The sequence below is a fragment of the Podarcis tiliguerta genome (assembly GCF_965153285.1).
Source record: "Podarcis tiliguerta genome assembly, chromosome: 13".
Classification (NCBI taxonomy): Eukaryota; Metazoa; Chordata; class Lepidosauria; order Squamata; family Lacertidae; genus Podarcis; species Podarcis tiliguerta.
In genome coordinates, this window is record NC_139546.1 from 15188680 (window position 1) to 15216051 (window position 27372).

The 27372-nt window shown below is 47.0% G+C and overlaps 2 protein-coding genes and 1 long non-coding RNA gene across 21 annotated transcripts in view; 2 read left to right on the top strand and 1 right to left on the bottom strand.

The window, feature by feature from the left end:
• Positions 1-1713: 1713 nt before the first annotated feature.
• On the top strand, positions 1714-21850 carry LOC310661561 (tRNA N(3)-cytidine methyltransferase METTL2-like). 2 transcript variants are annotated; one of them, XM_083407898.1, is made up of 9 exons: positions 1714-1932; positions 3249-3340; positions 5401-5762; positions 7472-7521; positions 9668-9728; positions 12231-12370; positions 14389-14495; positions 17307-17372; positions 19912-21850. In XM_083407898.1, the coding sequence occupies exons 1-9, from the start codon at positions 1841-1843 to the stop codon at positions 20103-20105; spliced, it is 1164 nt and encodes a 387-aa protein (XP_083264024.1). In that variant the 5' UTR covers positions 1714-1840; the 3' UTR covers positions 20106-21850. The 2 variants fall into 2 exon arrangements, with proteins under 2 accessions (XP_083264024.1, XP_083264025.1); XM_083407899.1 differs by lacking the exon at positions 17307-17372 and having other exon boundaries at positions 1779-1932; positions 19912-21028.
• Positions 21851-22347: 497 nt separating this feature from the next.
• LOC310661671 lies at positions 22348-24759 on the bottom strand. 5 transcript variants are annotated; one of them, XR_014504028.1, is made up of 2 exons: positions 24654-24759; positions 22348-23592 (listed from the first exon to the last, which is right to left on the bottom strand). It is a non-coding gene; the product is annotated as an uncharacterized lncRNA (long non-coding RNA). The 5 variants fall into 5 exon arrangements; XR_014504029.1 differs by lacking the exon at positions 24654-24759 and adding an exon at positions 24203-24245; XR_014504030.1 differs by lacking the exon at positions 24654-24759 and adding an exon at positions 23980-24189.
• TLK2 (tousled like kinase 2) overlaps positions 24251-27372 on the top strand; it is a 38699-nt gene continuing 35577 nt past the window's right edge. Inside the window, exon 1 of one of the 14 annotated variants that reach the window (XM_083407656.1) lies at positions 24251-24890. Coding sequence is in view for 2 of the 14 variants with exons in the window: in XM_083407667.1 (XP_083263793.1) it covers positions 25838-25901 (64 nt within the window). In the remaining 12 variants the exon portion in view is untranslated. The other 13 variants (XM_083407664.1, XM_083407661.1, XM_083407665.1 and 10 more) reach the window with 13 other exon arrangements.

The window sequence follows — 27372 nt, forward strand, 5'->3', positions numbered from 1 at the left end:
AAATCGAAAGTTTTTGAGCTATTTTTAATGAACATTGCCAAAAATGACACTGCCGACATGGGTTGCCATGTGTCCAGATTTTCCTGGACATTTTTTAGCAATTTCTGTCCAGGCACCGCTTTCGACTCCAGTACCTATGCTGTGTCCGTGAAATTCCAGCAACCCTACACACGCATGGCATTACCAGCAATCCATACCTGCCTGGTAGTTTATTCAGAAATGCTGCTGCTTGATGCTTTTCCCCTCAAAACAGCTTCCATCCGATTTGAAAATAGGAGCCACATTCACTTTGCAGTTAAGCTGAGGTGTGTACGTTTGAGACAGCCATTGCATGTGTGCAGATGACAGCTGCATGAATAGTTCACAAGGGTTGCAGGTGTGGGAATACCAAGCAGGTAATGTGCATCAGGTGGAGGCATTTCAACCCCCGGCCTAGGACCCATGTTCCTACGGGACCGCCTCTCCTGGTATGCCCCGCAGAGGACCTTAAGGTCCACAAATGACAATATTTTGGAGGTCCGAAGTCGCAAGGTGGTTAGATTGGTCTCAACTAGGGCCAGGGCCTTTTCAGTACTGGCCCCGTCTTGATGGAACGCTCTGTCTCAAGAGACCAGGGCCCTGCGGGACTTGACATCTTTCCGCAGGGCCTGCAAGACAGAGCTGTTCTGCCTGGCCTTTGGTTTAGACTCAGTCTGACCCTTATGTTTCCCTCCCCTTATGGTTTTGATCTATGGCCTGCTTTTAAAATGAGGCTGCATTTTAAATTGCATTTTAACCTGTATTTTAATTTGGTTTTTTTTTCTTTTCCTATTATGTTTTTATTGTAATTTTACCAGTGTTAGCCACCCTGAGCCTGGCCCTGGCCAGGGAGGGTGGGGTATAAATAATGTTGTTGTTGTTGTTCTCTTTGTGTGTACAGCAACATGCAAATGCAATGATGGAGGGAGTGACCTCATTGTGCTTTAAACCGCTGCATAACTATTCTGCTCGTGGTAGTCAAGGTAGAGGGGACACCAAAGGAATGCAGGGCACTGAAGCCGTACCTTCTCATTACAGTGGTACCTCGGGTTAAGTACTTAATTCGTTCCGGAGGTCCGTTCTTAACATGAAACTGTTCTTAACCTGAAGCACCACTTTAGCTAATGGGGCCTCCAGTTGCCGCCATGTCGCTGGAGCACGATTTCTGTTCTCATCCTGAAGCAAAGTTCTTAACCTGAGGTACTGTTTCGGGGTTAGCGGAGTCTGTAACCTGAAGCGTATGTAATCTGAGGTACCACTGTACTGGAAATCTTGCTTGCTTCCTCCACTTTCCCCATCCCGCCTTAAGTTGTACCAACCTGCCTTTTTTTTTTACGATCTCCACCACAAACAAACATTCTGATTTCTCAGGGCCAATGGGCTGCGCTTTCCTCGCAAGGCACCAGAGGCTGCAATCCTGTACCCACTGCGAGGAGATGGGATACTGAACCTTTTTCGGCTTGACCCAGTTCAGTTGCTCTTTTTGATGCAGAGAATCTTCCCTCCTCTAGGCGGAGGGAAATACAACAATCTACTAAAAAACGCCGTTCACTCCACGTGCCGCTCTGCTAGTTTCTAGCTCTACGAGTCGGGAAGCTTAGACGGGGCCGGATAGTTCTCATTCTGGTCCACCCGAGGAAGCGCGCCGCCGGGAAAATTAAACGCGGAGGACGGAGGCGTTGGCAAACCCGACTGCCCTCGCGCATGCGCATTCCGCGCGTCTTTTCCTATTCCGCGCAAAGCGCAGAAGCGTCACACTGCGGTCTGCTTCCGGGTTCAGTTCCCTTCCTCCCGCCTTCCTTCCTTCCTTCCTCTCGTGCTTATGGCGGCGCCCAGCCAGGACGGGAGGAGAAGGAAGCAGTTTGGGAACCGCTTCCTCACCGACCCGGCTCGCCTCTTCCAGCACAACGCCTGGTAAGGAGGAGAGGTGGGGGGAATGAGGACTGCGGTGCGGGTTTTCCCGCATTGTACCAATCTAGCTGCCATCAAAACCAAGGAGGAAGGTCCCTGCCCGCGTGGAGCTTGCAGTGAAAGACCAGGTCGTGCACTCTCCTCCCTTGGAGGTTTTTAAGCATGGCCATCTGTCATGGATGCTATAGCTGAGATTCCTGCATTGTAGGGGGTTGGGCTAGATGACCCTCGAGTCCCTTCCGATTTTTGTTGGCAAAGCTTCTCTTTCATTTCAGAATCTGTCAGTCCCCCGCCCCAGATTAACACAGATCTTCGAGGCCAGTTAGTCTGCTGGTAAATAGTAGTACAGTGGTACCTCGGGTTAATAACTTAATTCGTTCCGGAGGTCTTTCTTAACCTGAAACTGTTCATAACCTGAGGCACCACTTTAGCTAATGGGGCCTCCTATTGCCACCGCACCACCAGAGCACGATTTCTGTTCTCTTCCTGAAGCAAAGTTCTTAGCCTGAGGTAATATTTCTGTGTTAGCGGAGTCTGTATGTAACCCGAGGTATCACAGTAGTAGTAGTATGTATGTATGTATGTATGTATTCATTCATTCATTCATTCATTTTACCCTGCCCATCTGGTTGGGTTTCACCAGCCACTCTGGACGGCTTCCAACAAAAGGCTAAAAATACATTAAAACACCAGTCATTTAAAACTTCCCTAAACAAGGCTGCCTTCAGATGTCTTCTAAACATCAGTTAATTGTTTACAGTGGACCCTCTAGTTACGTACCACTCTGGATACGTAACTTTCGGGTTACAAACGTGGCAAACCCGGAAGTGTATACTTCTGGGTTTTGCCGCGCGCGCATGCACAGAAGCGCTCTGTGTGCCATGCTCAGAAGCAGCACCTCTGCCTACGGACTTTTCGGGTTGCGGACAGACCCCCAGAATGAATTCAATTCTTATCCAGAGTGTCCACTATATTTCTTTGACATCTGATGGGAGGGAGTTCCACAGGGTGCACATCACCACCGAGAAGGCCCTCTGCCTGGTTCCCTGTAACCTCACCTCTCTCAGGGAGGGAACTGCCAGAAGGCCCTCAGAGCTGGACCTCAGTGTCCGGGCTGAATGATGGGGGTGGAGATACTCTTTCAGGTATACTGGGCTGAGGCCGTTTAGGGTTTTAAAGGTCAGCATCAATACTTTGAATTGTGCTCTGAAACATACTGGGAGCCAATGGTACACTTGCAGGCGAGACTAGCTCGGCACAGATGGATTCCGGTGGCTAGGGTTAACGGAACCAGATAAATACTTCTTTCCTGCCCGCAGGGATAACGTGGAGTGGTCTGAGGAACAGGAAGCCGCAGCACAAGCGAAGGTCCAAGAGAACAGCACAGAGTTTGTGCCACAAGACCAGCAAGGTATTATTAGTGTGCGATATCACCTCTTCTGGCGGTGATATCTCTAGCCAGTCCAGAAAAAATGAGGTGTGATTAAGCCCCACTGAAGTCAGCAAAGCAAATTAGTGTCTTAACTTTACATTGGAGGTTCGTTGTGTGACTCATATGCCAGTTTTGTGCCATTGGAACTTGTGTTTGTGAAGCAGAGTTCCAAATTGCTATTAACTTTGGCATTCTCACAAGTCAGCCTCAAAGGTTAGGGCTTCTTGGAACGCTGTGGGTTTGTTGCCGTTTTGCCTTCTTACACATAGGAAGAAGAGATGTGCTTGCCCATTGAATCCATGTTTGCTAGGTCTTGTGCTTAAGTCTCCCAATTCAATGGGTCACACTGGTTATTTGAAAACTGACAAAGAGTTAATTATGCCAAGTGACGCCCAGTTTGAACATCCTTTGAAGTGTGCTAAATCTTTTCTTTCTTTTTTCTCTCCCCCCCCCCCGCTTATTACATACAAAAAAAGGGAACAATACTGAAAAGGGGGTACAACTTAAGAGGGGAGGGAAAAGGAAAGAAAATGTACACAATCTGTTATTACGATAAAAGTTATGACAAAAAGTTATGATTACAATTTCATGTTGCAATAAAAGTAAAAAATCTCATTATCTTTTATACCCAACTTTGAAGCGTGCTAAATCTTCATGTGTAATATACCGTCACAGAACTCACATGGAGGTTTCCACATCTGTATGCAAAAAAAAAGCTTGCAAAGCAAGCAGGGGGAGATTTTAGCCCACCCTTCAGCTGCTTTTGCATTTTGAGGTGCCCATCAGTTCTATGTTTGTTTATTTTTAATTTATTTGTTAAATTTGTATACTGCCTTAAACCCGTAGATCCTGGGCAATTCACAACACAAAGTTACGGTGTACAGAGCACAAAATACATAATAAAAATAATCGAAGCACAAAATACATAATAAAAATAATTGAAACATAAAGATTAGTACAGATTTGACTGTCCTGTGTATAGAATCCCCCCCCCCCCTTATTTTTAGTACGCAGGTTTCTGGAAATTATCTCCCAACAGCTACTGGAAACCGGCTTGACCTAATACCGCAAACAATAGCTTTTACAGGTCTGGGTATGTTTGTCAAAATAGATACGATGGTGGCAACCCATCATACTTGTCTTCCCCATTCAGGCATAAACTGGGGGGTGGGGTGCAGGTCGGATCTTAGCATCCAAAGCTGTAAACAGTTAAGGGGAGCTGAACTCTCTTTGGTCGGTGACTCAATCTGTCATATTTCTCAGCTTAGCTCTGATAGCAGAAGTGAACCAACCTAGGTGGAAAGTGCTTGGTGTGATGGACTGTAGGAAGGGAGAGTTTTGGCTCCCCTCATCCACACACCCCTTTTGATGTTAAAATCAGACCCACAGCCTGTTTTTTTTATATGTGACACATGAATCAATCTATGGAGGAGGTTTTTGCAAATAGGATGTTTGGAAACCTACGTCACTGGGAACAATTACATAGTGAAATACAGTGGTGCCCCGCAAGACGAATGCCTCGCAAGACGGAAAACCCGCTAGACGAAAGGGTTTTCCGTTTTGGAGGTGCTTTGCAAAACGAATTTGCTATGGGCTTGCTTCGCAAGACGAAAATGTCTTGCGAGTTCCTGCAATTTTTTTTCGCTCCCCACTCCCTTTTTCTAAGACACTAAGCTGCTAATAGCCTTTTAGCAGCTAATCCGCTAATCCCTTAAGCCTTTAATAGCTGCTAATAGCCGCTAATAGTGCTAATCCGCTAATCCGCTAATGGGGTTGCTTCGCAAGACGAAAAAACCGTTAGACGAAGAGACTCGCGGAACGGATTCTTTTCGTCTTGCGAGGCACCACTGTACGTCTTCTGGGATTTGCTTCCTTGGAGTGAGTTTGATGGGAAAATCATTTAGCTGGCTTAACTTAAAAAAACCATTGAGAGTTTCTTCTAGGTTTAAGGTGTTGTCTCCTAAACTGCAAAGCTCCTTCTCTGGTCAAGGACTTGGACTGGAGTTTTTCTCACTTGTACCCTGCCATTTTCTTTGCAGATGCTTATGAGATCAGTGCCAGCAAGTATTGGAATGACTTTTACAAAACCCACGAAAATGGGTTTTTCAAGGACCGACACTGGCTGTTCACCGAATTTCCTGAGCTGGCTCCAAACCAGAATGCCAGTATGGTTGACGTGTGTGCCTCTGAAACTGCTGCTGCGAAAAACACAAAAGGCTCAGGCCTTTGGGAGTGCAATGGACTTAGTTCACTGGAGACTGGGATCTTGGAGCGTCAGGACTTGGAGATAAGCAGTTGTAACTCCACCCACCAAACGCAAACAGAAGTGGCAGCGCAGAAACTGGAGGAACAAAAACTAAGAGACTTCCCAGGGTCATCTGCTACTTACAGAATACTAGAGGTAACCGCACAGTGAATCGGAACCAAAGCATGCTTTGTTGCGCCAATAGTTCCACCTAGCTCAGCGTTCTGCCTACCAACAATAGGCCTTGGGGAGGCTCACAGATGGAGTTTAATGGTGATGTTTACCCCGTACTATACAGTGGTACCTCAGGTTAAGTACTTAATTCGTTCCGGAGGTCCGTTCTTAACCTGAAACTGTTCTTATCCTGAAGCACCACTTTAGCTAATGGGGCCTCCTGCTGCTGCTGCTGCGCTGCTGGAGCACAATTTCTGTTCTCATCCTGAAGCAAAGTTCTTAACCCGAGGTACTATTTCTGGGTTAGCGGAGTCTGTAACATGAAGCGTATGTAACCTGAACTGTATGTCACCCGAGGTACCACTGTATAGTTATTGGGAAGATATTAGCTGTGAACATGAAAGGTTTTGCCTCTATGTTTATGTAGTTAGTGGGCGCCAGTAGACAGGTTGGCCATATAAATGCCATTTTGTTAGAAGAATTTTCCTTTCTGTGCATACAGCCATGATGCCTTTCAGTTTCACTGCTTGATCACGAGTTTTGTAGTTTTGAGAGGCATAATTTCAAGATAATTGCGGGGGGGGGGGTGATTAAAGGAGTCTGCAACTGGCAGCCCCTGGGCCAAACATGGTCCCTGAGTGATACCATATGATGCCCCTGTGTGGAGGGGAGGAGGGTGTAGTCATGGGCCCTGGTGGCAGTCTGTTTCAGAGTGGGGTGGTGTCCTGGCCAGCCACACCACATAATTACTCTATTTTTCCGTGTATAAGACTAGGTTGTTAAGTGTATAAGACTAGGCTATTGGGTGTGTTATTGGTGGCTGTGGAAAGGGCTGGGCTTGATTGGAGGTGTCAACCCCACCCCACCCCAAAAAAAGCTCAACAACTCTGGGCATTTCCCCCCATTTTCTTAATTTGGATTCCCCCCAAATAGGGGGTGTCTTATACATGGGGGCGTGTTATACACAGAAAAAGACAGTACTGTATTTCAAGGCAGCCCTCCTGTAAAAAGATAGTTGCTGACTCAGGGAGAAATGTATTTGATCTTGGCAGTAAAGGAGAGCATAAAAGGAGAGGCTTGAATACAGTGGTGCCTCGCAAGACGAAAAGAATCCGTTCCGCGAGTCTCTTCATCTTGCGTTTTTTCGTCTTGCGAAGCAAGCCATTAGCGGATTAGCGCTATTAGTGCTATTAGCGGTTTAGCGGCTATTATCGGCTATTAAAGGCTTAAGGGATTAGCGGATTAGCTGCTAAAAGGCTATTAGTGGCTATTAAAGGCTTAAGGGATTAGCGGATTAGCTGCTAAAAGGCTATTAGCGGCTTAGATCAGCTGATAAGCGGCTTAGCGAACAGCTGATAAGCAGCTTAGGGGCTTGGGAAAAAGGCTGGGAGGGAGAAAAAAAACCCCAGGAATCGCAAGGCATTTTCGTCTTGCGAAGCAAGCCCATAGCAAATTCGTCCTGCGAAGCACCTCCAAAACGGAAAACCCTTTCGTCTAGCGGGTTTTCCGTCTTGCGAGGCATTCGTCTTGCGGGGCACCACTGTATATTAAATCATTTCTAGAGCGGTAGCTATGCTGGCCTGTTGTAGCAAAAATAAATAAATCTTGTGCCACCTTAAAGACAAATGTATCGTCGTATAAACTTTTGTTGCGATGGCTGAAAATATTCACTATGTTTGCTTTATTGGCAGGTGGGCTGTGGAGCAGGAAACACTGTTTTCCCCATCCTCCAAACCAACAAGTAAGAGAGACGGCAGGCAGATTGTACACTGAGGTTTTCAAACCAATAGGATGGTTTTTTAGACTTGGTGTCTAGAATGGTTCTGTTTCATGGTGCTTTCATTGGGATTCCCAATGTTCCCACCATGGCAAAAATGACCCACATGTGACCTCGTCTTCTTCCTTTGCTTCCACTGTGCAGAGGAGTTTTGACATTGAGGTACAGGCATCCCCCTCACTCATGCACGTTCTACTCTTTAAAGCCCTATACGGCCTAGGACCCTCGTACCTACGGGACCGCCTCTCCTGGTATGTCCCACAGAAGAACTTACAGTCTGCAAATAAAAATATCCTGAAGATCCCAGGCCTCGGAGAGGTTAGGCTGGCCTCAACTAGAGCCAGGGCCTTCTCGGCCGCAGCTCCAATCTGGTGGAACGCTCTGTCACAAGAGACTAGGGCCCTGCGGGACCTGACATCTTTCCGCAGGGCCTGTAAGACAGAGCTGTTCCACCAGGCCTTTGGTCAGGGCGCAGCCTGACCCCCTCCTCTGGCAATCTGCACAGAAACTTGCTTAATGGTTGCCATCAATTTGATTTTAATTAATTTTTATAATGAAAGGTTTTTAGAATGTTGGATTATTTTGATTGTTGTTAGCCTCCCTGAGCCCAGCTTTGGCTGGGGAGGGCGGGGTATAAATAAAATTTATCATTATTATTATTATTATTATTATTACTCGCGCATGATTGTGCATACGCATGGTGCCGTGAAATAATTCAATTCCAACCCGGAAATGGCCAGAGAGAGCCAGAAAGTTCTCGTGGCTCACAAGGAAACCCTTGTAAAGAGAAAGAAGGCTCTTTTTTTCATATGTGGTGGTCTTGTAGTAAAGTTAAAGCTTACTGGGAAATGATATATAATGAAATGAAAAGGATGTTTAAAATAACCTTTGTAAAAAAACAAAAACAGAAGCTTTTCTTTTGGGAATTATAGGGACAGAACTACATAACTGTATAGAAACTTATTCCTGTATGCGACTACAGCGGCAGGAATGTTACTTGCCTCAAAATGGAAAGAAGCAGAAATCTCAGCAAAGGAAGAATAGATACAAAAACTTATGGAATATGCAGAAATGACGAAACTTACCAGAAGAGTAAGAAATCAAGATAATTTTTAAAAATTGAAATAGTTTATGGAATATTTACAAACAAATTATAAACTGTTAAGAACATTGGCAGGATTGTTGCAATAACTTGCAGTTTCATAAAAGCATATATTTAAAGAAGATGAATAAATGAGCCAGTTAAGTTAATTTGGATATGCAGAAGATATTAAAAATACATTTAAGGAACTGCAGAAAAAAAAGAGGGAAGGAAGTCAAGTTTTGAAATGTCAAAATGATTGTAAAATTAGTGAAATGTATAAACCAGAAGAATGTATATTTTTAAAAAACCAAAAAAACACACCAGAACCCTCTTGGAAGCCCCAAAGAGAACAGAGGCACTGTGGGGCTTTGTTTACGCTGCTGGGACTTCCGGTTCTCTGTCCTGCAGCTATGTATTATATTCATTCCTTATGATCCAGCCATTCTATCTTTCATAAACCAGCCTTTTTTTGTCTTCAGATCCAGATAAGATCATTTTCTCTTTCATGCAAAAAGTCCGTAAGAAATTTCCGAACCTTAACAAACGTCGGTAATGATTTTTCTCCAATTAAACCTGTTAACTTTGCTATCTCAGCCAAGTCCAATCGTTTTATCAGCCAATCCTCTAGAGTGGCTAGGGCTGTATCTTTCCATCTTTGTGCAAATAGTAATCTCGCACTGTAATCTTCCATTAACCTTTTCTAACAGTGTATCTGTTAGCCCTAAAAGAAACGAGTTCTGGCATCGATTGAATATTAACCTTTAAAACGTATGTATCCACATCCAATTTTTTTTTAGCCTTTTTATATGTCCACTAAGCATGATAAAATGTCCCTTAATGTTCTTGGCATTTCCAGCAAGCATTTGAAACATCTTCGTTTATTAATTTCTCAGGAGTTAAATACCAACGATACATCGCTTTGTAAAAATTCTCTTTAAGATCATAGCACAGTGTAAATTTGAACCCCTTAGTCCACATTCGTTCCCTGTTCTATCTGCCTTACCAGTCTTCTCTGGTTTATTTCAGCGATCCGGGCTTGTTTGTATATTGCTGTGACTTCTCCAAAACAGCGGTAGAGCTCGTCCAGGTAAAAAAACAACAAAGCTTAGTAAGGGAAGGTGGTTTAATTGTCTTGGCTAGGTGGGAAATGCCACTGTGTTTCTAAAAGTACTTGGCCTTTGCTGTTGTAACTTACCGTATTTTTCGCCCTATAGGACGCACCGGCCCATAGGACGCACCTAGTTTTTTGGGGGAGAAATCAAGGAAACAATTTTTATTTCCCCCCCAGGTTTGCGCAGCCATCCCCAAGCTGTCTGCCTTCAGGGACAGCCTCTCTAGCATCAGTGGGGCAGCGGCTTGCCCCGCTGTCCCCCGAGTTTGTGGGGCTGGCGGGGGGGGGGAGAAGCAAGCTTGCTTCTCTCCCCCCGCCAGCCTCCAGATCAGGTCGGGGAATAGCAGGGTGGCGGCGCTCCACCTCCCCGCTATCCCTCGAGCTTGTGGGGCTGGCAGGGGGGAGAAGCAAGCTTGCTTCTCCAACCCCCGCCAGCCTCCAGATCAGGTCGGGGAATAGCGGGGTGGCGGTGCCCCGCCCCCCCCGCCAGCCTCCAGACCAGGTCGAGGAATAGCGGGGTGGCGGCGCTGCGCCTCCCCGCTGTCCCCCGAGCTTTTGGGCTGCGGGCTGCTGCCCGCAAGCCTTGCGAGCCCGCGGGACCTCCCGCCGGGCTTGCAAGACTTGCGGATAGCTTCCTGAAGCCTGGAGAGCGAGAGGGGTCAGTGCGCACCGACCCCTCTCGCTCTCCAGGCTTCAGCGAAAGCCTGCATTCGCCCCATAGGACGCACACACATTTCCCCTTCATTTTTGGAGGGGGAAAAGTGCGTCCTATAGGGCGAAAAATACGGTAATACAATTCTGTTGTTAATGTCAGGAAGGCTTTTGCCCTTTGACTCTTTGCCTAGTAGCTGGTGAGTAGAGACCTCGCTGGAGAACATTGGCAGGAGCTGGGTGGAGGCTTTCCTCTTTGACCTCTGGGAGCAGCTATCTTTATTTAATAATAATAATAATAATAATTTATTTATACCCCGCCGATCTAGCTGGGTTTCCCCAGCCACTCTGGGCGGCTCCCAACAAAATATTAAAATACAGTAGTCCGTCAAACATTAAAAGCTTCCCTAAACAGGGCTGCCTTCAGATGTCTTCTAAAAGTCTGGTCGTTGTTGTTCTCTTTGACATCTGGTGGGAGGACATTCCACAGGGCAGGTGCCACCACCGAGGAGGCCCTCTGCCTGGTTCCCTGTAACTTGGCTTCTCACAGCGAAGGAACCACCAGAAGGCCCTCAGAGCTGGACCTCAGTGTCCGGGCAGAACAATGGGGATGGAGACGCTCCTTCAGGTATACTGGGCCGAGGCCATTTAGGGCTTTAAAGGTCAGAACCAACACTTTATTTTGTCTGCAGTATTTCTAGCCTGTTATTCATTCTTTCAATCCCGGAGGGGGGAAGAAAAGCAATAAACACAGAGGATAGCAATAGACCAAAATTACAAAATCATAGAAGCAGTTCTATCATAAATAAGCAAAATGACAAGAGCATAAATTAATATTCCCAGTTTAACGAAGTACCGTGTCGCAAGTTTAATATATGATGCATGCTTTGTTTCAGATTTAGAAATTAGGGCAGTGTGACAACAACTACTACTACTGCTACTACTACTACTACTACTACTTATTATTATTATTATTATTATTATTATTATTTATACCCCACCCACTCTGGGTGGCTCCCAACAGAATATTAATAATAATAAAGTGATAAAACACCAAACATTAAAAACTTCCCTAAACAGGGCTGCCTTCAGATGTCTTCTAAAAATCAGATAGTTGTTGTTTCCTTGATATCTGATGGGAGGGTGTGTGTTTAGTTTGCACATTTGGCCTTGAAGATCAAGATAAAAAGCTCTATTCAGCAAAAATTTTATTTAAAATACTTTGCATGCCACCTTTAAGAATCAAAGCTTTCCTCAAGTCATCAAAGTGGTGGTGATAATAAATAGATAATACAGACATAAGCCCAGCTCAAAACAGGACACAGAGCAGCAAAGAACGCAGTAAATAAAGATTCTTTCAGGCAAAAGCCAGTGAGAACAGGTGAGCTTTCAGATGTGTCCTAAATACAGTGCCCCTTCCCACATACCACCCAATTCAGGCTTCCTCAAACTCAGCCCCCCAGATGTTTTTGGCCTACAACTCCCATGATCCCTAGCTAGCACAGGCAAACTCCGGCCCTCCAGATGTTTGGGACTACAACTCCCATCATCCCTAGCTTACAGCACCAGTGGTCAGGGATGGTGGGAATTGTAGTCCCAAACATCTGGAGGGCCGGAGTTTGCCTATGCCTGAGCTAGCAGGACCAGTGGTCAGGGATGATGGGAATTGTAGTCTCAAAACATCTGGAGGGCTGAGTTTGAACTGCACTTTGTGACATGTAGGGTTGACGTGGGCAGGCTGCCGATTCTCGGCTTAATCTGTTCCGCAGGGTTGTGGCGAGGGTAGAACGTGAAGTGTGCTCAAAGAATACTTGTGTGAACATACAGGCCCATCCGGAATATGACCCTTCTCGCTGCTTCGCCTTTGTCCATGACCTGTGTGAGACCGGGACCCCCTTTCCGATGCCAGACGAAAGTGTGGACGTTGTGGTTCTCATCTTCGTCCTTTCTGCTCTTCTCCCAGAAAAGTATGTATGTCATTCTGCTACTGCTGTGTGTGTGCTTGCCAAATATCACTATCAATAGCAGCATGTGTGTGGTTTTTTTTGGGGGGGGGGGGTTACAAAGTTGCATTTTTTATAACTGCAGCAAATCTAGAGCACCTGTAAGCACATGGGTTAACTATACTGAATACAGGCAACACAATTACAGTGTTATCTCGGGTTAAGAACTTACCATATTTTTCGCTCTATAAGACACACTTTTTCCCTCCTAAAGAGTAAGGGGAAATGTGTGTGCGTCTTATGGAGTGCATGCAGGTTGCGCAGCCATCCCAGAAGCCAGAACAGCGAGAGGCAGCGCTGAATGTTTTTAAACATAATTTTTATTAACAAGCCAATCATATCACATTATTTCAAATCACATTAATTCCAAATTATACAGCCAAATTTTTCAATTTTGATAGGGGTACCCATACATCAAGCTCCGAATGAGGATCTAAACATCACTTCTATTACTGCTTTAATTAAACAGTTCTATCCAGTTCTATCCAGATAGTCTCTTTATTACTTTCTTCATCTTCTTGTTGCCAGATATTCCTTTCTTTGCGATCTCTGATAATCTTCACAGGCAGGTTGGAAGCAAACATCGTCTGTGTGGGTTTTACACACTCCACAAGTCATATCTCATAGGGGCAGCCGCCATTCCCCTCCTCCTTCAAAAGTTTATCTTCGGTCTGCCCTTTAGTTTTCCCAGGCTTGTAAAATATCTCATAGAGGGCTCTGCCAGGTTAAGATCAAATTCCAATCATCATTCACATTCCAATAGTCCTGGTTCTCCTCCCCCCGTCTTTCTTAGACAAGCCTGTCTTGCGAGACGCCATTTTAAAACTGCGTCATAGAATTTTTCCATTCTCCTATATTTACCAATCCTCTCTTAATTCATCCCACACAGTTTTTGAATTCCTGCTTGTGATTAATAAAATACGGCGATTCTTCTTTCTTTGGGGTGGAGGATTATTAATACTCACATAAGGCAAAGAAAAGTTTTTTCCTCCACCCCCCTTCTTCAGACATACCAATCTCTTAATGGCGCTTCATTGCTTGATTTATTTGTCCTCACCCGCCGCTCCGATCCCAGAGATCCATTAATCAGCAGTCTTATCTCCCGAACTTTACTTGATGTATGTGCTTTAGCTTCTTCCAATTATATATTTCCAATTGTATTTTCGAGCTAAAGCGAACCAGCACGTGCAAATTGGAGACAGTGTCCGGGAAGAGCCGACTTCACCGAGGGCTGGTACCAAGTGACCGGGGCACCCCCTTCTCTCGAATCCGGGGGTGCATTATGGCCACCGCTGGCAAGGCAGTCCCCCCCATCTCCTTGGGGGGTCGGGAAGACTGCATACTTCCCATAGCAGCCTCTTAATTACCTCATGTGGGTCGGAGAGATGTTATTGTCGGCCATCTTCCAATGCGCCACCTGGTGGCCCCCGGCTCTTGCTGGCTTTTGCGGGAGATGGGGGAAGGGCCAGAGCGTGTGGCCTGAAGCACCACTTTAGCTAATGGGGCCTCCTGCTGCCGCTGCGCCGCCACTACACGATTTCTGTTCTCATCCTGAAGGAAAGTTCTTAACCCGAGGTACTATTTCTGGGTTAGCGGAGTCTGTGACCTGAAGCGTATGTAACCTGAGGTACCACTGTAGTTCATTGGAAGCTTTATTTTGCTGTTGTTATTCCAAGCTGATAGATTACAGTGGTGCCTCAAGTTACAAACGCCTGAGGTTACAAACACTTCAGGTTACAAACTCCACTAACCTGGAAAAGTTACCTCAAGTTGAGAACTTTGCCCCAGGATGAGAACGGAAATCGTGTGCCGGCGGCGCAGCGGCAGCAAGAGGCCCCATTAGTGAACGCACACCTCTAGTTAAGAACAGTTTCAGGTTAAGAACAGACCTCCGGAACGAATTAAGTTTGTAACTAGAGGTACCACTGTACTAGCATGTTTCAGTGGCTGCTGAGTCTTTTCCCTCTGTTTTTCTCCCACAGAATGCAGTGTGTAATCAACAGACTTAGCAAACTACTGAAACCTGGCGGAATTATTTTATTACGAGATTATGGCCGTTACGATCTAGCCCAACTCCGCTTTAAAAAAGGTAAGTGGAGGGAACAGGCAGTATTGCCATTTAGTGAAGGAGGCAGTCATTCCCTCTGCATCTCAGCGGTTACAAGACAGAAGTAACTGTTTTGGGGGGACAGGGGGCACGCGGGTGTGGAGGACTCCCTGGTCCTGAATGGGGTAACTGTGCCCCTGAAGAACCAGGTGTGCAGCCTGGGGGTCATTTTGGACTCACAGCTGTCCATGGAGGCGCAGGTCAATTCTGTGTCCAGGGCAGCTGTCTATCAGCTCCATCTGGTACACAGGCTGAGACCCTACCTGCCTGCAGACTGTCTTGCCAGAGTGGTGCATGCTCTGGTTATCTCCGGCTTGGATTACTGCAATGTGCTCTATGTGGGGCTACCTTTGAAGGTGACTCGGAAACTACAACTAATCCAGAATGCGGCAGCTAGAATGGTGACTGGGAGCAGCCGCCGAGACCACATAACACCAATCTTGAAAGACCTACACTGGCTCACAGTATGTTTCCGAGCACAATTCAAAGTGTTGGTGCTGACCTTTAAAGCCCTAAACGGCCTCAGCTCAGTATACCTGAAGGAGCTTCTCCACCCCCCATCATCCAGCCCGGACACTGAGATCCAGCGCCAAGGGCCTTCTGGCAGTTCCCTCACTGCAAGAAGTGAAGTTACAGGGAACCAGGAAGCGGGCCTTCTCGGTAGTGGCGCCCTCCCTGTGGAAAACCCTCCCACCAGATGTCAAAGAGAAAAACAACTACCAGACTTTTAGAAGGCATCTGAAGGCAGCCCTGTTTAGGGAAGCTTTTAAGGTTTAATAGACTATTGTATTTTAATATTCCATTGGAAGCTGCCCAGAGTGGCTGGGGAAACCCAGCCAGATGAGCGGGGTATAAATAATAAATAATAATAATTATTATTATTATTACTTGAGAAACAAAACCTCTAGCCTTCACCAGGAAGTTAAGGCACCAACACGGTCCTGCTGCTTAAAGAAATGGAACGTGTGCTTGTGAGAGAGTGACAGACGTAACTTCTGCTTTTAGGTACCGGCGATGGATCTTGTTGTTTTCACGCAGGCTAACTTTTGGGCCTCTAAGCCCACCTTGTTTCATCCCCACGCAGCAGAACGAGGAAGTAATTGTAAGCCAGGCGATGTCCCTGTTTGCTCTTGCTGTACCCTCTGTGAGATGAATGAATGAATTTTTATTTGCGTCAGCCATCAGCCATAGCGAAGAAACAACAATATATATACAAAAAATAAAAAGTCAATTACTGTATTTTTTTGCTCTATAAGACTCACTTTTCCCCCTCCTAAAAAGCAAGGGGAAATGTGTGTGCGTCTTATGGAGTGAATGAAGGCTGCGCAGCTATCCCAGAAGCCAGAACAGCAAGAGGGATTGCTGCTTTCACTGCGCAGTGATCCCTCTTGCTGTTCTGGCTTCTGAGATTCAGAATTTTTTTCCCCTTGTTTTCCTCCTCCAAAAACTAGGTGCGTCTTGTGGTCTGGTGCGTCTTATAGAGCGAAAAATACGGTATATAAAATACATTTTAGGTTTTGAATCAGTAGTCAAATAGCGGATCTTATTCTAACTGCCCCAGCTAAAAACCTTGCAACCTTAGAGATGTGTGTGCAGCATATTGAGGATGAGCTTCTGATATGCACGAGGAACAGGAAAAGCAAAGGGCTGGGGAAGGCTGCTCGGTGGTGTGGTTTTTAACATGCAGTCCACAAACTTCTTTTGTACATTTAAAGGAGGGGGGGAATTGACACAAATATACAGCTGCAAAGAATGCAAAACCCCAGATTTCCAGTGTTCAGTTGGTAAGGTGCTGAGTGCTTGTGAGCATGTTGGGGAGCAAAGTACAGGTTGGCTTGCTCCCTTTCAGCCAGGGCATCAACCTGTCAGGGAACTGCCATCAGCTCAGAGGCGAGAGGTGGGAGGGCAGCTGAATTACAGGGAGCCTCCAAAGATCGGAGGAAGGAGCACTTCCTCAGCAGAGGAGGGAAGCCCCGCCTCTGGCGAGAGCCAGTGTGGTGTAGTGGTTAAGAGCGGTAGTCTCGTAATCTGGGGAACTGGGTTCGATTCCCCTGCTCCTCCACATGCAGCTGCTGGGTGACCTTGGGCCAGTCACACTTCTCTGAAGTCTCTCAGCCCCACTCACCTCACAGAGTGTTTGTTGTGGGGGAGGAAGGGAAAGGAGAATGTTAGCCGCTTTGAGACTCCTTAAAGGGAGTGAAAGGCGGGATATCAAATCCAAACTCTTCTTCTTCTTCTCTAGTGGGGAAGAGATGCAGGGCTCGAAGGATGCAACAAGAGAGAGCCAAAGCTCAGGGGGGGCAGGTCCCCCTTTACCCACGCCTTCTCTGCACAGTAGGTTTACATGCAGAGAGGGGAGGCATCGGATGGGGGTCAAGAGACTACTCTGCTGGGGAAAGTTTAAGGACCGCCCACTCCCAGATTCTGCTAGTGGCTGAGCAAGACATGGAATTGAGGCGTCCTGCACTGTGAATGTTTTTGCACCGATAATAAAGCCTTTGAAAAGACCAGTGGGGGTCTTGCCTGTTCGCTCTCGAGCAACCACGCAGGTAGGCATAACAAACCATAATTGATGTACACCTTGCCAGGCCTTTTTCCTTTTCTTTCTGAGCATTTTGCAACTGCTGAATTGCAGAACCACATCTCAGGTGCCTGAGTATTAACCAAAAAGGGTAGATATCTTTATCAGCCTCTTGGCCATTGATAGTTTATCGCTGTCATCACTGTATTTTGGAGGAGGTGGAAGCAACAGTGAACTGAGTTGGAGTCAAAATTCTCATTCCTTTCTTTTAGGTCAGTGTCTGGCTGATAACTTCTACGTGAGAGGAGATGGCACCAGAGTTTATTTTTTCACACAAGGTAACTAACTTGCGGGATGTGGGTGGCGCTGTGGGTTAAACCACAGAGCCTAGGACTTGCCGATCAGAAGGTTGGTGGTTCGAAAGGTTGTTTTCTGCTGCTCCAGAGAAGCGGACACTGAGCAATGGATCCAAACTACAAGAAAGAAGATTCCACCTAAACATTAGGAAGAACTTCCTGACAGTAAGAGCTGTTTGACAGTGGAATTTGCTGCCAAGGAGTGTGGTGGAGTCTCCTTCTTTGGAGGTCTTTAAGCAGAGGCTTGACAACCATATGTCAGGAGTGCTCTGATGGTGTTTCCTGCTTGGCAGGGGGTTGGACTCAGTGGCCCTTTTGGTCTCTTCCAACTCTATGATTCTATGAATCCCCGCAATGGGGTGAGCTCCTGTTGCTCGGTCCCTGTTCCTGCCAACCTAGCAGTTCGAAAGCACGTCAAAAGTGCAAGTAGATAAATAGGTACCGCTCCGGCGGGAAGGTAAACGACGTTTTCGTGCGCTGCTCTCGTTCACCAGAAGCGGCTTAGTCATGCCAGCCACATGACCCGGAAGTTGTATGCCAGCTCCCTCGGCCAATAAAGCGAGATGAGTGTCACAACCCCAGAGTCGGCCACGACTGGACCTAATAGTCAGGGGTCCCTTTACCTTTAACTAACTTGCAGGTCCTACCACACTCTTTATCGATTGGCTGTCACTGATTTAAAGGCTGAAGCAGCTCAGGCTTGGTCTCTGGCCCAAAGCAGGCAAGAAATGATGTTTTAGGTGATGCTGGTTCAGGTGGCAGGGAGAAGAAATGATGCCAGGATGGATGCATATAACATGATGCTCTGAGCCATTTCCATTGCGGCCTTTCTACATATGTGGAGCAGTGATCCTGAGAACTGGACACTTATTAAAAAGCAAAAACCCTGACGATGTGATTAAAAAAAAGGTTAAAGACTTACATGGGCTTGATTCAGATGCCACAGCCCAAGAATACTGTTTGGTTGTTTGGAAAATGCTGCAGGTTCCCATATTTCATATCACCGTTCCTGGGTTTCTGTGGCATCTGAATTGGGAAAACTATGGTTCATGCGAAACATGATTTGTTGCCACCAAGCAGTGAGGGTATTTCAAATACTTGTATCAACACATACAGGGTTCTTAAGTTATTTCTGCATGGAACCTCTGTCTGAACGGGGGTGGAGGTTTGTTGTTGTTGGTCCTGTCTTGCAGAAGGTGGCTGCGCCAGAGGGTCTTTTAATTCTGTATTTCTCTTCCAGGTAATTAATTTATACCTGCCAGTGTTCAGACTGGAACCAGTCAATGAAATCATATTATATATATATTTATTTTTGGACTCAATTCATGGTGTGGTTTGTGGCCTGGAATCAGAATTATGTCACACATCGCCTTTTGCCATATAAGCTTGCCTGACAACCTTTTTATAAAAATCCTTTTACAGCTATTATGACAAATAATGATGATGATGATGATGATGATGATGATAATAATAATAATAATTTATTACAGCGGTACCTTGAGTTACAGACGCTTCAGGTCACAGACGCTTCAGGTTACAGACTCCGCTAACTCAGAAATAGTACCTCAGGTTAAGAACTTTGTTTCAGGATGAGAACAGAAATCATGCTCTGGCGGCGCGGCAGCAGCAGGAGGCCCCATTAGCCAAAGTGGTGCTTCAGGTCAAGAACAGTTTCAGGTTAAGAACCTCTGGAACGAATTAAGTACTTAACCCAAGGTACCACTGTATTTATACCCTGCCCATCTGGCTGGGTTTCCCCAGCCACTCTGGATGGCTCCCAACAGAATATTAAAAACATGATAAAACATAAAGCATTAAAAACGTCCCTAAACAAGGCTGCCTTCAGATGTCTCCTAAAAGTGAGGTCGTTGTTTATTTCCTTGACATCTGATGGGAGGGCGTTCCACAGGGTGGGTGCCACTACTGAGAAGATCCTCTGCCTGGTTCCCTGTAACCTCACTTCTCGCAGGGAGGTAACTGCCACAAGGCCCTCGGAGCTGGACCTCAGTGTCTGAGTGATGGGGGTGGTGACGTTCCTTCAGGTATACTGGGCCAAGGCTGTTTAGGGCTTTAAAGGTCAGCACCAACACTTTGAATTGTGCTTGGAAACATATTGGAAGCCAGTGTAGGTCTTTCAGGACCGGTGTCATACGGTGTTATATAATGGACTTAGCAGAACAATTAATACCTCGATACATCTCACTATGACATGCCATGAGGCACAAGAGGATGTATTGTATCCTTGTTCATGTTTATATAAAATACAAATTAATACTGTAGTCCCACCAAAATGATCATCCAATCCTTTCCTTGCTTGACAATTTCCTTCTTCCAAGAGGTATTCACCTATCTTTGCCACTGCTCAGTTCGATAGGCAGAAAAACCTTTCTACTCTTTTGGTCTCAGATTATCACTGGTTCTATTGCTATTTGTTGCCATTATCTCGTTTTTTCCCATCTTCATCACAAACCGCCTTGCAGCGTTATACTTTAAAATCACATTTCTTTCCTATGTCCCTTAGATGAGCTGGATTTGCTGTTCTCTACAGCAGGCTTGGAGAAAGCCCAAAACATTGTGGACCGCCGCCTCCAAGTGAACAGAGGGAAACAAATCACCATGTACAGAGTCTGGATCCAGTGTAAATATCGCAAGCCAAAGGGCGACAAGGAATCTCTAGGAGAAAGAAGCAGCTTTCATCCTAGCGGCTGCACGTAGCGAGACTCGGACCTCTCCCCTGGCGGTTGCCCATTATACTGGGGAACTCACTGCAGACTTTGTACAGCAAACAGGACTGCATGGTGCTTGTATTAGAAGCACAAAGTTTACTGGCACTAGCCCCAATACGGAGCAAAAAATTTAAATTCGCTTGGCGGGTGGGGAGAATCTTCTTGAGATGCAATGAACTGTAATGCAACTTTGTGGCTTACAGGATCATCCCTGGGGTCTGAGTTCCTTGGCCTCCTACTGAATTAGGCGGGTTTATTCCTGCAAAAACAGTATGATGGCACCTCCTTCTGCAATCCTAGCTGGAGAGACTGGTTCTGGCCACTTACTTGACCAGGAAAGAGGGAAGTCCCTTGCCAAATGGTCAGCTCTTCTTTTCAGAGCTGAACAAACGTTCTTCAGATCCAGAAGTGTTTAGATGCAGGAACGTGCATCAGACCAAGGTCTACCATGTATGCAGGTCTGGCTGTTTAACTAAATCTAAACAAGATCAGCATGGGTTTATAAGCATTGCATCAGTTTCTGACTGCTTCAAGGAGTTTATAACCATGCCTTCTTACACCTACAATGTAACTTTTCTACATTGGCGGTGGGTGGGGTGGGGAAGGGAAGAGGCTAAGAAAGTGTCCTGGGAATCTTGCAGGTTTCTAGAAAAATTTCAAGTTGTTTTAACAAATATTCACCGGCATAAGTGATTGTTACTGCATCACCCTCGCTGATGGTCAACAAGCACACTAGAAAAAAATGGAACAACCCTCTCCAGCCACCAAATTTTATAAAGTTAAATTGTAGTCTATTTAAAACAATTCTGAATTTAATGCAAACAGAACATGTTAAAGCCTGCCTGTGTAATCTCCAGAACTGAACCAGACTTGTGAAAATAAGCTTAAAAAATTAAAAGACCTTTTAAAAGATTTTGCATATGAAGCTATGCTTTAGCATTTTAAAAGATTTTGCATATGAAGCTATGCTTTAGCATTACATCAGGGACAGCCAATGTTGTGCCACACAGATACTCCCATCAGCAGTAGCCAGTGATCAGGGATGATGTGAGTTGGAGACCATTGGCTGAGGGTCACAAAGTTTCATGAATGAGCCTCAGGTGTGCACACTGACCCCATCCTCTTCTGTGTCATGGTGGCAAGGTAAGAAGTCTACAGCTTCCAATTCTGGCTGAACTTGGAGTAACTATATTAGCCTACTACTTAGTGCAAACATGCAAGATGGAAATGTGATTTATAACCCTGGCTTATTCACTAACATATAACGGGGAATGAAGTTAGTTTTTTAAATAAAAAGAAGGGGGGGAACCTTAATGAAAAATCATTCTGGCCAGTTAAGAGCCCTAATTTTGGATTGCACCTGCAGCTGTACAACAGGCAAATGTAAGTTTTGAACTGCTTATCTGCTTTCCATTTCCTTCAGACACTTCATAAATTCACTCATGTCTCCATAGTACAGCCAGTAGTTGATGGAAACTTCCCTAACTTTGGTTCTGTGAATTCAGACAACACAGTAAACCACGGCTTGCCTAAACTATGGTTTGCAACATCAGCTTCAAATGCTAGCTTCTTGACCCCAAAATGAACAATTTTGTGAGCAGGTTCCACTAAAGAGTTTGTCTTTAAACATGGTTTGCTGTTCTGCACACTAGATTCAGGCTTGTGCCCTTCCCACTTGCCTCTCAGCAAAGTGACCATGGGTCAGATGTCACAGTAAACCATGGTTTACTCTTATGGGAGTCATCCTAGTTGAGTAATTGACTTTAATCCTTACCCTCTCTTATTTCAGCATGTTTGTGAGTTTAGAAAATTACGTTTCTGTTGTTTGTTGACAGCATTTTAGTCTTATGTCTGAACCCTAAACTATGGCTAGTTTTAATTATGGTTTAAAGAAGCCATTTTCATAGTCCATTCTTTGAAGTTGACTTTTTTTAAGCAAACTAAAGATTAACATAGTCCTTAAAATTTATTCAAGTTTTGAAACTGGTTAATCAAAAACAAATACAGGCTGTTAACGGCCATACCAGAAGAGAGAGATAAGCCATAGGCTCACCTAGTCATTCCTTCCACAAATATACTGTGGCTTATTGCGATTCCAAATGGGTAACAATGGTTAGCTGAAAACGTAAGAGAAACGTTTGGGCCCTCTATCTGTCTGCATTGGAGGAGATGACTGTTCTTGCACATACTCTCAGGGGGCGTGCCATGGGCAAGTCAGCAATAACTCACACGGTGTCAATGAAGTTAACTCTCTTTATTCAAAGAAAAAAAACAAGCTCAGAGACCAGGCCTAGCGAGCACAGCAACTCTTCCCAATAGATCTTGCCCCGATGAGTCAGTTGTGAGGTCCCCATAGCTCCCTAAGTCTCCTTTCCCAGGTCCTTCCAAAGCAATTACGGATTCCTCCTTCTTGTCTCTCATTGCTCCATCTTCGTCTCTCTGCATGTTCTGGTAGACTGGGGAGAGGGGAGCTGGTCGCAGTAGGAGGGGGAGACCCCCTGGCTTCTTCAGCAGCCTGCCTCATCTCTGCCTCTCCCTCTTCTGCCCCTGGTTCTAGACTGTTGTCTGCCACAGCCTCTTCCTGCTCACTAAACCCTGTTCAGCTTCTGACTCCTCCTCCCAGTCTGTTCCCTCTTCTCCCTCTCCCCACTCATCATCATTCCACCACCAATCCCCTGGCCCTCAGCCTTCTTCCCCTGAGGGTTCCCTTGGGGGTTCCCCAGCTGGTGTCTCCCACTACTGCTCTGCATCCAAACCAGTTCATGACACATACTTAGCACTGTGTGAATTCCTCCATTAGCTCAGGTGTGGGAACCTTTCTACCCTGAGGGACCAGATCGTCATCTTCCCTAACCCCCGATGGGCAAAGTTTGACAGGTGGGCAATGACATCAGGTGACCTTTTTCCCCCCTTGCAGAGTCTTCAGAAGCCCCACTGAAAGCACCATTTGACACAAACTTGAACTGGCGCCAGCAAATACCCAACGTGGGTGTGACTTGGCCAAAATGGCCTCAGACTAAATGGGGAGGACTGGGCATTCCCCCCCCCCCTTAGCAATAGCTTTAAACAAGCCACTATTTCACAATTATATCTGAATCACACAAATTTGGGCTTTCTCCTGGATCGGGTAAATGAAGAAGCCACACACACAAACCCTTGTCCTTTGAAATATACCCTAGCACCTCCACATGCCTGTTTGTGATTCGACCTGGTTTCCCCCCATGATGCCTAAACCTTTCCAAGGCAAGACATCCATCCATCTCCCAGCTAATCCTGTAGCCACTTACCTGGGAACAACCTCCATTGAACTTGCTCTGATCGGCTTTTGAGATACATCATGCAAAGGATTGTTGTGAACTACTGGTACTAAACCACCTCAGTACAGTCACATTCTCTCCTCTGGATCTTGAAATTCCCCACATGCTCACAAATTAGCCCAAACGCTTCCGCATCCTTCACTTCCTCCCGCAATGCCACTGATGGAAAAAACACACCGGTTGAACTGTATAGATATCGCCTTGAAGCTTCCGAAGCACAAGAGGACCCCCCCCCCCGCCCTTCTGCAAATAACACCCCCAGACACAGACCCCCCCATCTCTTTGGAGACAAACCCACCGCCTGCACCTGACCACAATGCAGAAAACATACCCACCTACCTTAAGTCCCTATTATACAAAGGCGACCACGCCCCCCCTCTTGAGTTAACAGGCGAAACACCTTCCTCTGTATGTACCCCAACACCCCCTCGCCCAGTATATGGGTCCATTCTTCGTTTTGCTGCGGCCCCCCAAGAAGGAAAGAAGTCTCCATGCCATGAACCCCCCCCCCTTGATGAAAGCTCTGACTCAGCAATTTTTTTCCACCTGTCAGACCTGACACCGTCCTGGATTCTGCAACAATCCCCACGGTGGGGAGGGGGCGGGGCGGGGTGTCCATCCGCCTTTGGCAAAAGCCTCGCTTAACCTCATGCCTGCAAACAAGGCAGGGTTAAATAAAAATTTAAAAAGCCACATGCAATGCAATGCAATGCAGCCCGGGCCCTCCCATCGCCCCACCCCGAGGTTTTTAGCACCTCCTTGCACTGACCTCTCCCCTTCCCCCAACCTTTTTCTCACCACCACCGACTCAACCTCTCCCCCCCCGCCCCACCTCGCGCACCGCGCACCCGCACACCAACCTCCCACCCGTGCAAATCTCGCGAGACAACACGTGCTTTCACAAGTGGTTCCCCCCCCCAACACCTCTTCTCCTTGCACCAATCGATCCGGGGGCTGGGCTTAAAAAAAAAAAAGCCTAAGTAAAGGGGGGCGGGGGAGAAGGGGGTGTATAGGCGAGAGCTGGGGGGGGGAGAAAAAGTGAAATGTGGGGGGGCTGCCCCGCCCCCATTGATCGCAACTTGCAACCAACCCCCCCACCTGAATAGCGTTTTTGGGGGTAAACGCCCCCCCTCTCCCACCCACCCATCCCTAATCCCTTCCTCGGGGGAAAAAGAGGAGGAGGAGGAGGAGAGCCCCAACCCTCTCGGGAACGAGGCTACCTTTGCCGGGCGGGGAGCCTACGCGAGGCCGGGGATTTTACGGCCTGCCTGCTCGCTTCTCTCCCTTCTCGGTCTCCGCCGAGAGGGCGCGGGAGGAGCAGCTGCTCTCCCACCGCCACCTTCCTCCGGTGATCCCTCCTTCTCTATCTCCCCGTCTTCTCCTTGGGGCAAAAAGGGGCCCTGCAACCAACCAGCCGGCTGGCCCAGGAGCGAAGCCCAGCCGAGCCGCCGCCACAGGTGAGAGAGACCGCGCGTCCCGGGCATCCCTTGCCTCGGGCCCCACGTTGCGGACGGGCGCTGCGGGAAGAGAGAGGCTCGCTTCTCCCCCGACGCCCTTCCATCCAGGCCGTGGCCGGCGGGAGAGCGGGCGAACAGGCCGGCCTTCCCCTGGTAGGCCTAAGGAGGGTCGGGGAAGAGGTGCAGCTGCGGCGGCGGCGCTTTCCGAGGGAGGGGTAGGTAGGCCTTGCAGCTGGGGCTTCTCCTTCACCCCCAGTTCCGTTGCCGTTACACTTGGTGACATTTTATTTTTTTGAGGGGGGGGGTCAACAGTCTGTGTAGGCCTCGCCTCCCCCCCCCAGCCCTTTCGGTTGCTATAGCAACGCCGCGGAAGAAGGGCGAGTGCGCCCCCCCCCCGTGTCCCAACCTCGGGAAAGGGGCCCGGGTTACTATGGTAACGTTGTGGGGGGACGGACCCATACATGCCCCTGTAGGCCTTGGGGTGTGTGGAATGGGGGAGACCCCACTCTCATACTATTGTGGGACTGTTTTTATTGGGGCGACGTGGTTTTTTTTGTGGGGGGGGAGGTAACGCGCGTGGTGGCCGTTCTCTCGTCTAGGCCTCGAGACTGGCCTACGTTGCCTAATTAGAAGTTGCAAGCCCGGTGGGGGCTTAAAATAAGGGCGAGTTAAGGGGGGGGCGAGTGCGCCCGGGCTGTTGCTATGGGAACGTTCTGGTCGGTTGGGGAGGGGGGGCGGAAGAGCCTCCCTCTCGCGTGCTGGGTGGGGTGGGGGGGCTCCGTTGCCTTGGTAACTTTCCGTGGTTGGGAGAGGGTCGCGACCACCCGTGTCAGTGAACGGGGCGCGGCGGGTGGGTGGGCTGCCGGGCCTAGAGGTCTCAGGTGCCGAGCCTCCTTGGGCCTGGTCGTGAGGGGATTGTTTTGTTTTCCGGTCAAGGGGAGAGTGAGATGTCAGCGGCCTCTGGGGACGGCAGGCCCCCGCGGGTGGGAGTCACCACAGCTGGAAGTGTGGGTAGGGGTTGTTATTGCTTTTTAAAAATAAAAATGGGGGGTTGATAGGTTAGCAGGGGTTAAATCAGGAGGGGAAAGGGGTCCTGTTCTGTCACTCCCCATTTGAGTAAAAGAGGTGGTCCCCATCCCATAAGAACAAGTGGGTAAGGCCTGGAGTAAGGGGATGGATGCTTGCCTGGGTGTCACTTGCCTAGGTGGGGAGAGTCATTGGCTCCTGTTTTAACTATTGTAAATTCCAACAAGGTGGTGGTCTCGTGTCCCAAACTGTAGGGCCATCTCTTGAGAAGTCAAGGATAAAGAGAGCGAGATTGGAGGTTACAAAGTGAAATAAATGTGTTCTCTGGAATAGCAAGAAGTCAGGGCGAGGGGGACACTCAATTGAGTGACATTATGTATTCGTTTATCATTTCATATAATGCCATGAAACAACAGTTTGTTTGCTTTATCGTCATTCCGCACACATACATGCTTGAGAGATGCTCAATTCCCACTTCAGGGAATTTAACATGCCTTGAGGGGAAAGTGATCAGAAGTCTGTTTAAAACATGCACAAATGCTTTTCTCAGATGCCCGCCCACTTTAGGGGTTCAGAAGTCCCTGAGGTGACAAACCCACCTTCGTGTGGCTGCTTTAAACTTGAATGCTTTTAATAATTATGAATGCTTCATTATCTTCCCAGCTGGTTCCTTTGTAGCTTATTGAGTTGTTTTAGAAGCCTTGTTGGGAGATTTTGGAACGTTTGTAAGCGTACTTGATTAGAACCATTTTCTTCCTTCTAATAGATAGTATGATAAAAAATAAGCCTATTTGGACGTCCCATCACTTGCACTGATATGTATATTTCAAAGTAAAGTGTGGCTAAGGTTGTAGCCATATGGTCATATTGCTGATATGTTCTTCAGACTATCACCAGCGACACTACAGCACTGTCATCTTATTTATCTGTTATAAGTCAAAGATGGGGAACCTGGGGCCATCCATATGTTGTTGGACTTCAGTGGAGTTCTCCATCAGCCCTAGTCAGCATACCAGTAGTTAGAGATGATGGAAGTTGTAGTGCAATAATATCTGGAAGGCCATAGGTTCCACTCCCTCGCTATAAATATATAACTAGCCTTTCCATTTTAAAATATTTCAGTGGCTGATAGCATGATAACAAGACTATTGAACAGCTAAAAGGAGGTAGCAGATAACAGATAGCAAATACAGTGGTACCTCGGGTTACATACACTTCAGGCTACAGACTCCGCTAACCCAGAAATAGTACCTCGGGTTAAGAACTTTGCTTCAGGATGAGAACAGAAATTGTGCTCCGGCGGCGCAGTGGCAGCAGGAGGCCCCGTTAGCTAAAGTGGTGCTTCAGGTTAAGAACAGTTTCAAGTTAAGAATGGATCTCCGGAACGAATTAAGTCCTTAACCCGAGGTACTACTGTAAAATGCTAAAGAGAGATGGGGAAATGAGGTTCCCTGGG